This window comes from Lepidochelys kempii, chromosome 11, assembly GCF_965140265.1.
Source record: "Lepidochelys kempii isolate rLepKem1 chromosome 11, rLepKem1.hap2, whole genome shotgun sequence".
Taxonomy (NCBI): domain Eukaryota; kingdom Metazoa; phylum Chordata; order Testudines; family Cheloniidae; genus Lepidochelys; species Lepidochelys kempii.
The window spans coordinates 74,570,566-74,584,219 of NC_133266.1; the positions used below are offsets into that span (position 1 = coordinate 74,570,566).

Consider the following 13,654-nt stretch of genomic DNA (forward strand, 5'->3'; position numbering starts at 1 on the left):
CACTATAAGGTGGGTAGAAAGTTGGCTAGATTGTCGGGCTCAACAGGTAGCGATCAATGGCTCCATGTCTAGTTGGCAGCCAGTGTCAAGTGGAGTGCCCCAGGGGTCGGTCCTGGGGCCAGTTTTGTTCAATATCTTCATAAATGATCTGGAGGATGGTGTGGATTGCACTCTCAGCAAATTTGCGGATGATACTAAACTGGGAGGAGTGGTAGATACGCTGGGGGGCAGGGAGAGGATACAGAGGGACTTAGACAAATTGGAGGATTGGGCCAAAAGAAATCTGATGATGTTCAATAAGGATAAGTGCAGGGTCCTGCACTTAGGACGGAAGAACCCAATGCACAGCTACAGACTAGGGACCGAATGGTTAGGCAGCAGTTCTGCGGAAAAGAACCTAGGGGTGACAGTGGACGAGAAGCTGGATATGAGTCAGCAGTGTGCCCTTGTTGCCAAGAAGGCCAATGGCGTTTTGGGATGTATAAGTAGGGGCATAGCCAGCAGATCGAGGGACGTGATCGTTCCCCTCTATTTGACATTGGTGAGGCCTCATCTGGAGTACTGTGTCCAGTTTTGGACCCCGCACTACAAGAAGGATGTGGATAAATTGGAGAGAGTCCAGCGAAGGGCAACAAAAATGATTAGGGGTCTGGAACACATGACTTATGAGGAGAGGCTGAGGGAACTGGGATTGTTTAGTCTGCAGAAGAGAAGAATGAGGGGGGATTTGATAGCTGCTTTCAACTACCTGAAAGGGGGTTCCAAAGAGGATGGCTCTAGACTGTTCTCAATGGTAGCAGATGACCGAACAAGGAGTAATGGTCTCAAGTTGCAGTGGGGGAGGTTTAGGTTGGATATTAGGAAAAATTTTTTCACTAGGAGGGTGGTGAAACACTGGAATGCGTTACCTAGGGAGGTGGCAGAATCTCCTTCCTTAGAAGTTTTTAAGGTCAGGCTTGACAAAGCCCTGGCTGGGATGATTTAATTGGGGATTGGTCCTGCTTTGAGCAGGGGGTTGGACTAGATGACCTCCTGAGGTCCCTTCCAACCCTGATATTCTACGATTCTATGAAATATGCAGTAAAGAGCAGGTAGCTAAAGGCTCAAAAGGACAATTTCAAGTTTAGATCCCATTAGGGAACAGGATCTTGTTCCTGAGGATACATCTTTCCAAGTCTTTCAAACATCTTCTTGACATTCTATTAGAAAAGACAGCAGTTATCCACCTGAAGGTGGAAGGCCAAGATAGTCCCATCAAGGTCTACTTAGCAACTAACAAAACAAACCTTGCTGTTTCAGAGACTGGTTTGGCATCCTCGATTCCACCACCAAAATGGTTGCTTAGCAACCCCAGGATGCTTAGATGGACCAGGAAATTCTGAAGCAGCAGCAAGAGCCAGTTTGCGTCTATAACTCCTATTCATTTTCCTCCATATAGCTTGACAAGGTGCAGAAGTGGGGTAGCTGTGGGACAGCTGAGGACAAAAGTGCTTCCTAGACTTCAGAGTCATCTTAGAGTCCTTTAAGCTGTGAAGTTTATCATCAGTCTGAGATGAAAAGAGGGATGACCTTCAAATAGCAGGTCCTACAGAGTCTGCTCAACCTTCTGGGGCAACTCCAAAGACTGTAGACATGAGCACCTGCGTATGGTGATGGCAGAGGCAATGGTCCTAGCAGCTGAATCAGCCATGTCCAAACCAGCCTGAAGTGATGTTCTTGACATTCACTTCCCTTCATCTATCAGTGAAAGAAACTCCTGCTTAGAATCCTCAGCCAACTTGTTTCAGGATCCCAACAAGGGAAGTCAGGGCCTACGGTCAGAGCAGGGGCAAACCCGAGGCTAGGAGTTGCAGAGGAGTTTGGAGTAAGGGCCAGGCCAGGGTTGATAACAAGGGTCAGAGTCTGAATCAGGAGGCAAAGTCCATATCAAGCCAAGGTTAAACGAGGAATTCAAGACCAAGGAGCAGGAATGGTCATGGCAGCTTCAGAAGATCCACGCTGTTGCCTGGACACTTCCTGGAACTCCTCTGGGATTTATATCGGGCAGAGAGCCAATCGGGAGATATGGGGCTGCCATCTGTAAAACCTTTGAGGCGGAACTTCCCATGGTCTGTGTCCACGGTGGGTCACGGGAAGCAGAGTGCAAGTTGATTGCAGCTGCCGCTGGGTGCCAGCCTGGAGATGTCAGCTGCCTGGTAGCTCTACAGGCCCAGGTTCTAGATCCATGAGGCCTTACAACTTGTCCTTAAATTTTAGAATGGCGTCCCAGATATTAGAGTTATATCGCCCTAATAAAGCCTCCTGGTTAGTGAGTCTAAGCTGTAACCCTGCCATAGAATAATTTCTTCTACCGAACAACTCAAGCTTTTTAGCACTCCTTGATTTAGGGGTAGATGTCAGTTGCCCCGGAGCTCCCTCTCATCATCAGCTGAGACTAGTGACCCCAGAGAGGGATGGGAATAAAAGTGCTCAAAACCTCGGAGGGTTCATAATATTTATGCTCCACTCATTTAGATGTGGGAAGGAGTGAGGAGGAAGTTTGCCAGAGAGAGACTTGATAGGTTCTAAAATTTCCTCATTAAATTGGCAGTGCCACCGAGATGGAGCGGCAGAGGCCAGAATATCAATGAGACAGGGAAAAGATTCCCTGACCTCCTCTACCTGAATGTCCAAGGCCACCCTTTTTAAGAGCTGCTGGTGGACCCTCTAGTCATCAGAAGGGGGCAAAGGCAACCCTAAGGAAACTGCCTCACCTGGTGAGGAGAAAGATGAATCCAGCACAAGCTGGGGCTGTGCGTCCCTGTTCATTGCCCTGCCAAACGTTCATGGACACCTTCTTCCTGCTCTGTATTGGACCCAATAATGGGCTTGACGAGCTGACTCATCATGTTTAGCTGAGGAAACTGAACTTTGGGAGGGTGATCTGGAAACAGGGGGAGCCCCCATGGGTTCCAGAAGGGCAACTGAAAGGGCACTGGACCCCAAAGTCTTGCAGGTCACATGTCCATGTCAGCACCACTCACAGGATCTAGCAAGTGTACCCTGGGTCGTAAGGTTTAGGAGGGGGAACAGCAAGACACACACTGCAGCTGGGAAACATAAGAGCAAAGGTCCGAGTCAGCAGAAGAGTCACCTTCTCCTGACCAAGGAGGGGCGAATCCAGTCACTGCCAGGGACTGGTGCCAAGAGTCCAGGGAAGAGTGAAGGATAAGAGCTCCAAGACTTCACTTCAGTACCGGGCAAATTGGTTGAAACCATCATAAAGAACAAAATTGTCAGACACATAGATGAACAAAATTTGTAGGGAAATAGTTAACATGGCTTTTGTAAAGAGAAATCATCCCTCACCAATCTACCAGAATTCTTTGAGGGGGTCAACAAGCATGCGGACAAAGGAGATCCAGTGGATATAGTGTATTTAGATTTTCGGAAAGCCTTTAACAAGGTCCCTCACCAAAGGCTCTTAAGCAAAATTAGCAGTCATGGGATAAGAGGGAAGGTTCTCTCATGAATTGGTAACTGGTTAAAGGATAGGAAACGAAGGGTAGGAATAAATGGTCAGTTTTCAGAATGGAGAGAGGTAAATAGTGGTGTCCCCCAGGGATCTGTACTGGACTCAGTCCTATTTAACATATTCATAAATGATCTGGAAAAAGGGGTAAACAGTGAGGTGGCAAAATTTGCAGAGGATACAAAACTACTCAAGATAGTGAAGTCCCAAGCAGACTGTGAAGAGCAACAAAAGGATCTCACAAAACTGGGTGACTAGGCGACAAAATGGCAGATGAAATTTAATGTTGATAAATGCAAAGTAATGCACACTGGAAAACATAATCCTAACTATACATATACAACGATGGGGTCTAAATTAGCTGTTACCACTCAAGAAAGATCTTGGAGTCATTGTGGATAGTTCTCTGAAATCATCCACTCAACATGCAGCGGCAGTCAAAAAAAGCGAACAGAACGTTGGGAATCATCAAGAATGCATCCGATGAAGTGAGCTGTAGTTCACGAAAGCTTATGCTCAAATAAATTGGTTAGTCTCTAAGGTGCCACAAGTACTCCTTTTCTTTTTATCAAGAAAGGGATAGATAATAAGACAGAAAATATCATATTGCCTCTATATAAATCCATGGTATGCCCACACCTTGAATACAGCGTGCAGATGTGGTCACCACATCTCAAAAAAAGATATTGGAATTGGGAAAGGTTCAGAAAAGAGCAACAAAAATGATTAGGGGTATAGAATGGCTTCTGTATGAGGAGAGATTAATAAAACTGGGACTTTTCAGCTTGGGAAAGAGGCGACTAAGGGGGGATATGATAGAGGTCTATAAAATCATGAGTGGTATAGAGAAAGTAAATAAGGAAGTGTTATTTACTCCTTCTCATAACTCAAGAACTAGGGGTCACCAAATGAAATTAATAAGCAGCAGGTTTAAAACAAACACAAGAAAGTATTTTTTCATGCAATGCACTGTCAAACCTCTGGAATTCCTTGCCAGAGGGTGTTGTGAAGGCCAATACTATAACGGGGTTCAAAAGGGAGCTAGATAGGTCCACCAATAGCTATTAGTCAGTATGGGTAGGAATGGTATCCCTAGCCTCTGTTTGCCAGATGCTGGGATTCGGTGACAGGACATGGATCACTTGATGATAACCTGTCTCTTCATTCCCTTTGGAGCACTTGCCATTGGCCACTGTCAGAGGACAGGATACTGGGCTTGATGGACCTTTGGTCTGACCTAGAATGGCCGTTCTTCTGTTCTAAGACACAGGAGATTGACTCAGTGCTGGGAACTGCACTGAGGAGCTGGCACCAAGTGGTCAATCGATACCATATAAGCGATCTGCACCGCTGCCCTGATAAGCTCAGCAAGTCCATTGCAGCTTAAAACATCTCTGGAGTAGATGTACTGGGATAGTCTTTGACTGATGTGCAATAGGCGTAGACAGTGTTGGAACTGATGAAGATGCTTCTTCAGGCCCCAGACTCGACAGTCCCTGCCCCAGCACCAGAGTCAACGGTGCTGATATAGCTGATGATGAGTGGAGGAGTGCTTCAGTTTTGATTGCACTCTACTCTACACTGTCCCCTTTCTTGGCTGACTTAGCGACTGGGGATCTGCATCTCCCAGCAGCGTCCTTGGAAGCCTTCTGCTTCTTCCTGGGCACAGGCAAGGGAGAGCAGTGCCAGGACTCAGTCAGTATCGGAGCCTCACTTCTTCAGATGCTGAAATGCTCAGTACCATCTCCAATCGAGACGGCTCTGAAGATAGTCTCAGAACAGTCTCTATCAAAAGAAACTCCAGTCTGGTCTCTAGATCTTTCTTGGTTCTAGACTTGAAGTCCTTGCAAATCTGGTACCAATCCTTATATGAAACTCACTCAAGCATTTCAAACAACTAAAGTGAGGGTCACCCACAGGCAAAGGCTTCAGTCATGCCAGGCAAGGCTTGAAGCCCAGTGACTGAAGCATTCCTCAGTACTTATAACAGATCCCCAACCTTGGGGAACCGAGAAAGAACTAACAGACACTAAACTAACTCAACAAACACCAACTATCCCTAATAACTGTACAAACATGTAACTATATACAAGAAAAAACATGCTGAGAGCTCTTGCTAATGCAAGACCAACAGATTCGAACCATCATCATGCGAAGTAAGAAGAAACTGAGGCGAGAGAGGTTTCAAGGGCAGCTTGGCCCTATCTGCATGCAGTGGCATGTGGTAGCAGAGGGCACTCAAGCTGCCCCAATGGGTAGCACTGAGGAAAAAATTTCCGACAACTATGCCTAGAGGGTGCACCCACCAAGAGCAGAACACACATGTGCAATCACTCAAAGAACCACCTTTGCTGTCTTGCCTGGACATATAGAGGAAATGTAAATTTGGATTTGGAAAGACTGAAAAAAATAAGGCAATTGAAAAGGAGAGTTCTGTACCTCAGTAGTATCGAACTTGGGAAATGCATTAATGTAATGTACATCTCATTATTTCATTCTCAATCTGTGCACTGTAATTGAAAATAGTACCATTTACATCAAAGCATGCTATAAACTAACACAGTAACATTGAATTCAACAAAAATTACAAACTGGAAATAACTGTTCATTAAGACAATGAAGTCAACCATATCTAGGAGTACTGGGCTGAATCATCTGATACATCTTCTTAATGCAGACTATCATTAGCAGCAATTTCTTGCCAGAAGTGTCCTTATCTGCTCTCAAGTCAATTGCCTTCTTCAGACCTGTTACAGTTAGGTTAGAAAGGAACAGAGAGATAGGAACGGACCTTTGGTTGACGTGAGGTGGAAGATCATTAGATACTTCGCCATTCTCGGACACCATTGGCTTCTCAGAGGCACGGTTTCCAGCTTCTCCTTCTATTAAAAGGAAACACCACCACAGCTTAGTCATAATTACAAGTTTGAAATGTAAATCTAAGATTTTGTACTGCATTATTTTACATTTTATCAAAGCTCATCAGTGTGCCAGTTAACTAAATCCACTACAAAAGAAACACTGAGTTTATTTTTTAAAATTTATTTGTAACCAAAACCTTTTAAGACTGAAATATTTAAAACTATTTAAATATTGAACTTACAGTTCAAATGGATATTGAGAAATAATACTATACTCCAGTATGGTTCGAGTCTGGGGCGTGAAGAAGCACCTTCATCAGTTCCAACACTGTCTATACTCTAACTCTTCACATTTGTTCACAGTACTGTGACCTTTTCCATTTGGAAAAAGATGGCTACTTACCTGTAGCATAATTGTTGTTCTTTGAGATGTGGGTGCAGACATGTATTTCACTCAGGTGTGCACACGCCCAGACACCAAGGCGAAGAACTTTGCCTAGTAATACATGCAAGGGCGGAGCTAGTGCCCTTTCCCTCGTAGGTTCTACCATGGCTATATAAGGGCAGCACCACCCCAACCCTCCCTCTGTTCCTTTACACCAAAACTGAGGCTGGAAACTCTGATGCAGAGGGGATGAAAAGAAGGAAAGGTTACTCACCCTGTAACTGTAATTCTTCAAGTTGTGTCCCCCAATGGGGTGCTCCACTTCAGGTGCAGATGCACCTCTGAGCAGTTATTTTCATTAGCAGTCTGTTGGGCTATTGTGGAAGCATTTGTGATTAAAGTTCTGGTTCGTGGAAGAAAGGCAAAAGGGACCCCTTTGAAACACACTGCTGTGCTCTATCCATGATTGTAGTGAGTCCAGTAGCTCTAAGGATACTCAGAAAAGGGTGTCCAATGACTAGCAACTTGGGTGACGGACCAACCTCAGACACAACTGATGAGGGCAAAGAGCCTCTCCTGCTGTGCCTTGGAAATACACGAGGCCATATGGCCCAGTAATCTCAGGCATACACAGACCATGGTTGAAGGATGGAATTGGAGAGCCAGACAAAGGTGCCAAATTGTCTGGAATTGTTCTTACCAGAGAAAGACCCTAGACTTTGTAAAGTCTAATAGGGCCCCAATTAATTCAATTTTTTGAGTTGAGTTGGGATTAGAATTTAATTTTCCTTTGTTCAGGATCAGACCCAGCTAACCAAAAAGGTCCAAGTGAACTGGACATGAATGATGACCTGCTTCTTGGATGTGCCTTTCACCAGCCAATTGTCCAAGTACAGAGAGACATGAACCCCTCTCCTTCTGAGAAAGGCTGCCGCCACCATCACAGTCACCCAATCTGGTAAAGACCCACAGGACTGAAGATAGACCAAAGGGGAGAACTGTGTACCGGCAGTGTTGGCCAGTAACAAGAAATCTCAGAATCTTTGTGTGGCCTGGGAAGATTCCTCATTTGAAAATAAGCATATTGGAGAAAGACATCAGCAAACCAGACATTATAATTCAGTGCAGAAAGAACAGTAGTCAGGGTAATCACAGAGATCAAGGATAGGTCTCTCTCCTTCCTTGGACTTAGGGATCAGGAAGTACTGGGAGTAGAATCCTTTTCCATGAACATAAGGAGGAAGCTCCTCTATGACCCCATAGCACACAGGGTTTGCACCTGCTGAGTAAACAATGATAGGAAAGAGACTGGATATGAACTGAATAGCATAATCCGATCACATAGTGCTAAGGACCTACCTGTCTGTAATTATAGCCACCCAAGTACTACAGAAGCGGGACAACCTGTCCCGGAACAGAAAGGACAGGAAAGTGATGTTCCAAGATGGAGTCCTGCTCTTGAGACTCAAGTCAAATAGGCTGTCAAGTCCACGAGACAAGAAGATGGGCCATGTGGCTAGAATTAGACCCAGAAAGTCTTCTCTGCAATTTGTGCCCCTTTCTGGAGAAATCCTGCTACCTCATAGAGTAGAGGACTGATGGAAATATCGCTGAGGGGGATATTGCTGCTGTTGTCGATGGCTACCAAAGCCATGTCTCCTTGGGGCCTGCACATAAATCCTCAAGGAGCACGGGGGGTTTGGAGGTCTTTAAAGGAATGCAATGTCTCGTCATTTCTCTCAGTAATGATGAGGTGACTAAAAACAGCAAGTCCTCTATGCTCTGCTAGATTTCACAAGCTATGACAGGGTTTTGCAACCATATAAGATCCTTCTCATTGTAAAGACTGAAGCCACTAGCCTGGATGAAGCATCCACTATATATCCAGAGCTGACTGTAATGATGTCTTCGTCACTAAACGGCCTTCTGCAACAAAAGCCTTGAACTCCTCCCTGAAGGATTCTGGTAACTTATCCACAAATTTGGACATGGGGTCCCAGTTCACAAAGTCATTTTTATACAATAGCACATGCTGGTTGGCAATACACATCTGCATGGGGGACCTGATGAAAAGAGATCCCTCTTCCTTCTGACGAGGAAACTGCGCTCAGCTGAGAAGATCCAGCCTGTACTAGTTCAGGCCCCTCAGTACCTCTGACGGGCCTGATGCTCCAGAGTGGTCCCCAGTGCAGAGGCAGAGCTCAGGGCCTGCTTGAGAAGATGCTGCTTTAATCTTAAGTCTCAAGCCACCTGTGTCCTCTTTTTTAAAAAGCTTACAGATGGAGCACCTTTCTCTAATATGCCCTTCCCCCAGACATCATAAACGTCAAGTGTGGGGGACGTTATTGGGGTAGCTACCCTACACAAAGGACAAACTTTAAACCCTGGTAAGGGCATTCCACCAGGAGAAACTACCTAATTAATTACTATTACTACTACTAACTATTATGACTAACAGGTACTACTAACCAACTATAACTATTTTCCAAAGAAACAGAAAAAACTGTGAAGGTAAGTGCGGGGTTTAAAAAAAAAAATCTCACCGAAGACTCACTGCCTACAGCAAGCATCCGAGAAGGAACTGAGGCGGGTGAGGGCAGTGCTGCCCTTATATAGCCACGGGAGGGGCTATGAGGGAAAAGGGTGCAAGGTCTGTCCCTACAGGTACTGCTAGGCAAAATTCTCCAGCTTTGATGTGCTGGGCATGCTCACACAGTTGCAACCACATGAAGAACAAGGATTTCACTCTCTCCTCCAGTTCTTCGAAAGTAACATAGCAAATTTTTCCTCTTAACTTCAGATTTGTTCATTATACAAGGTACATATGAGAGAGGAGATGAAGTTCATAAAAAAGATTATGTTCCATACATTAGGACATTTAAAATCTATTGCAATTACAAGCTTCTATTTCATTCCATTAAATATTTACATTTGCTGTTTCCCCTCTAACAGTGTTCATAGAATCATAGAATATCAGGGTTGGAAGGGACCTCAGGAGGTCACTTAGTCCAACCCCCTGCTCAAAGTAGGACCAATCCCCAACTAAATCATCCCAGCCAGGCCTTTGTCAAGCCTGACCTTATAAACCTCTAAGGAAGAAGATTCCACCACCTCCCTAGGTAACACATTCCAGTGTTTCTCCACCCTCCTAGTGAAAAAGTTTTTCCTAATTTCCAACCTAAACCGCCCCCACTGCACCTTGAGACCATTACTCCTTGTTCTGTCCTCTGCTACCACTGAGAACAGTCTAGAGCCCTTCTCTTTGGAACCCCCTTTCAGGTAGTTGAAAGCAGCTATCAAATCCCCCCTCATTCTTCTCTTCCGCAGACTAAACAATCCCAGTTCCCTCAGCCTGTCCTCATAAGTCATGTGTTCCAGTCCCCTAATCATTTTTGTTGCCCTCCACTGGATGCTTTCCAGTTTTTCCACATCCTTCTTGTAGTGCGGGGCCCAAAACTGGATACAGTACTCCAGATGAGGCCTCACCAATGTCAAATAGAGGGGAAAGATCACGTCCCTCGATCTGCTGGCAATGCTCCTACTTATACATCTCAAAATGCTGTTAGCATTTCCAATTAGTTAGTGATTCCAATTCTTGTTTAGTTATAGTTACATGATTATGATCTCAGTACAGTTGATGCCACGTATTATAAAGATTACTCTAATAAAATACAACTAATCTCCCACCCCGACCCTTGAATGGAATACAAAACTAGTCTGGTCAAAGGGAATCTCAACATTTCCTCATGCTAAACCTATGGAGATTGTCTTCTGAATCTGTCTTTTTCAAGCTGAGTTTAAATAGACATAAGAATGGCCCTACTGGATCAGACCAAAGGTCCATCTAGACCAGTATCCTGTCTTCTGACAGTGACCAATGCCAGGTCCCCCAGAGGGAATGAGCAGAACAGGTAATCATCAAGTGATCCACTCCCAGCTACTGTCAAACAGAGGCTAGGGACTCGATCCCTGCCCATCCTGGCTAATAGCCATTGATGGACCTTTCCTCCATGAATTTATCTAGTTCTTTTTCTGTTCTCTCTGACAAATAACTGTGCAGGTTAGCAGGATATAAACAGTTCCTCAGGCTTTGCAACAGTATTTCTGTGGATACTTTTTATAAGTAAACATAAAAATTAGAAAAAACAATATTAGGAGGCAGAAAGCATTCGATACCCTTACAACCAATCTTAAAATTTGTATAAACAGATATTTAATGACTTTTCCTATTTAGTATTGATGTGTTCAGATAGTGCTCTAAGAGAAGACTAACCCTCTATAAGAGGTTTGTCTTCTGCCCCCATAAACTTTAGTTCTGATACCTCCGAAGAATGGCTCCGTCCCAGTAAACCAGGCTTTGAGTCATCAAGGTATTTATGCATATGCCTAACTTTGAGCATGTGTGCCACCACTGCCCTCAATGGGGCTACTCGCATGTTTAAGTACTTTGCTGACTGGGATATCATTTGTTCACTTTTCTTAACTTTTTTATTTTTACCCTGAGCCCTGAACAATTCATTTATTATCAGTAAGACATCCCCTTTCTTTTTTCATTGGCAAATAGATAGTAAGGATTTTTTAAAGTTAATTTTAACTTAATGCAGCACCCAGCCATTTTGAATACGTAGTCTACTGATTTACTTCGTTAGAGTAAAAGAATAGGCATGAACACATTTAATGTACAAAAATGCTACTTTAACACTAAAGTTGATAGTACAAACTAATGAATAAGGAAATTAGGAGTTAACAAGCCATATCACCCTTAAGCAAGAGAGGACAAATAGTTCAGTGACTTAATATCTAGGCTAAGAACAGGTTTTCTGATTCTCATTGCTGACTCTGACGGGCTTTGTGTGGCCCTCGCAAATCATGTAAGCCTTCCTGTTTCTCAGTTTCCTCATATATAAAATAGGCATAATATTTCTCTATCCCACACGAATGAAGAATACCACAGATTGCTTATAAAAGTAGGAAGTAACTTCTTAGTAAAGCACATGACAGTATGCATTAAGATCCACTGACTGAGAGACTGCACATATGCACAATACTAAGTTACTTAGAGACTACGGTGATGGAGCTTTAGAGAAGATTTAGGCAGCCTTAACTCAGAGTGCTTTGTTATGATTAGTGTGAAGGTCAGGCCTTTTTCTTTTTAATGACAGGTTTCAGAGTAGCAGCCGTGTTAGTCCGTATTCGCAAAAAGAAAAGGAGTACTTGTGGTACCTTAGAGACTAACAAATTTATTTGAGCATAAGCTTTCGTGAGCTACAGCTCACTTCATCGGATGCATTCAGTAGAAAATACAGGGGGGAGATTTATATACACAGAGAACAAGAAACAATGGGTTTCCATATTTAAGTGCTTACCAGCAGGAGAGCGGGGGTGGGGGGGGAACCTTTTGTAGTGATAATCAAGGTGGGCCATTTCCAGCAGTTGACAAGAATGTGTGAGGAACAGTGGGGGGTGGAGGGGGGGAAATAAACATGGGGAAATCGTTTTACTTTGTGTAATGACCCATCCACTCCCAGTCTCTATTCAAGCCTAAGTTAATTGTATCCAGTTTGCAAATTAATTCCAATTCAGCAGTCTCTCGTTGGAGTCTGTTTTTGAAGTTTTTTTGTTGTAATATTGCGACTTTTTAGGTCTGTAATCGAGTGACCAAAGAGATTGAAGTGTTCTCTGACTGGTTTTTGAATGTTCTAATTCTTGACATCTGATTTGTGTCCATTTATTCTTTTACGTAGAGACTGTCCAGTTTGACCAATGTACATAGCAGAGGGGCATTGCTGGCACATATCACATTGGTAGATGTGCAGGTGAACGAGCCTCTGATAGTGTGGCTGATGTGATTAGGCCCTATGATGGTGTCCCCTGAATAGATATGTGAACACAGTTGGCAACGGGCTTTGTTGCAAGGATAGGTTCCTGGGCTAGTGGTTCTGTTGTGTGGTGTGTGTGGTTGCTGGTGAGTATTTGCTTCAGGTTGGGGGGCTGTCTGTAAGCAAGGACTGGCCTGTCTCCCAAGTTCTGTGACAGTGATGGGTCGTCCTTCAGGATAGGTTGTAGATCCTTGATGATGTGTTGGAGATGTTTTAGTTGGGGGCTGAAGGCGATGGCTAGTGGCGTTCTGTTATTTTCTTTGTTGGGCCTGTCCTGTAGTAGGTGACTTCTGGGTACTCTTCTGGCTCTGTCCATCTGTTTCTTCACTTCAGCAGGTGGGTATTGTAGTTGTAAGAATGCTTGACAGAGATCTTGTAGGTGTTTGTCTCTGAGGGGTTGGAGCAAATGCGGTTGTATCGTAGAGCTTGGCTGTAGACAATGGATGGTGTGGTGTGGTCTGGATGAAAGCTGGAGGCATGTAGGTAAGTATAGCGGTCAGTACGTTTCTGGTATAGGGTGTTTATGTGACCATCGCTTATTAGCACTGTAGTGTCCAGGAAGTGGATCTCTTGTGTGGACTGGTCCAGGCTGAGGTTGATGGTGGGATGGAAACTGTTGAAATTCCTCAAGGGCTTCTTTTCCATGGGTCCAGATGATGAAGATGTCGTCAGTGTAGCGCAAGTAGAGCAGGGGCATTAGGGGACGAGAACTGAGGAAGCGTTGTTCTGAGTCAGCCATAAAAATGTTGGCATACTGTGGGGCCATGCGGGTACCCATAGCAGTGCCACTGATCTGAAGGTATACATTGTCCCCAAATGTGAAATAGTTATGGGTGAGGACAAAGTCACAAAGTTCAGCCACCAGGTTAGCCGTGACATTATCGGAGATACTGTTCCCGACGGCGTGTAGTCCATCTTTGTGTGGAATGTTGGTGTAGAGGGCTTCTACATCCATAGTGGCCAGGATGGTGTTTTCAGGAAGATCACCGATGGATTGTAGTTTCCTCAGGAAGTCAGT

General features: G+C 44.4%; 1 protein-coding gene across 9 annotated transcripts in view; it reads right to left on the minus strand.

The window, feature by feature from the left end:
- The window catches only part of TRAF3IP1 (TRAF3 interacting protein 1), an 88,090-nt gene that overhangs the window by 37,970 nt on the left and 36,466 nt on the right, over positions 1–13,654 (minus strand). For all 9 annotated transcript variants that reach the window (XR_012154393.1, XM_073306845.1, XM_073306849.1 and 6 more), the window contains one exon: positions 6,303–6,393. Coding sequence is in view for 8 of the 9 variants with exons in the window: in XM_073306845.1 (XP_073162946.1) it covers positions 6,303–6,393 (91 nt within the window). In the remaining variant the exon portion in view is untranslated. The remainder of the gene's footprint in view (positions 1–6,302; positions 6,394–13,654) is intronic.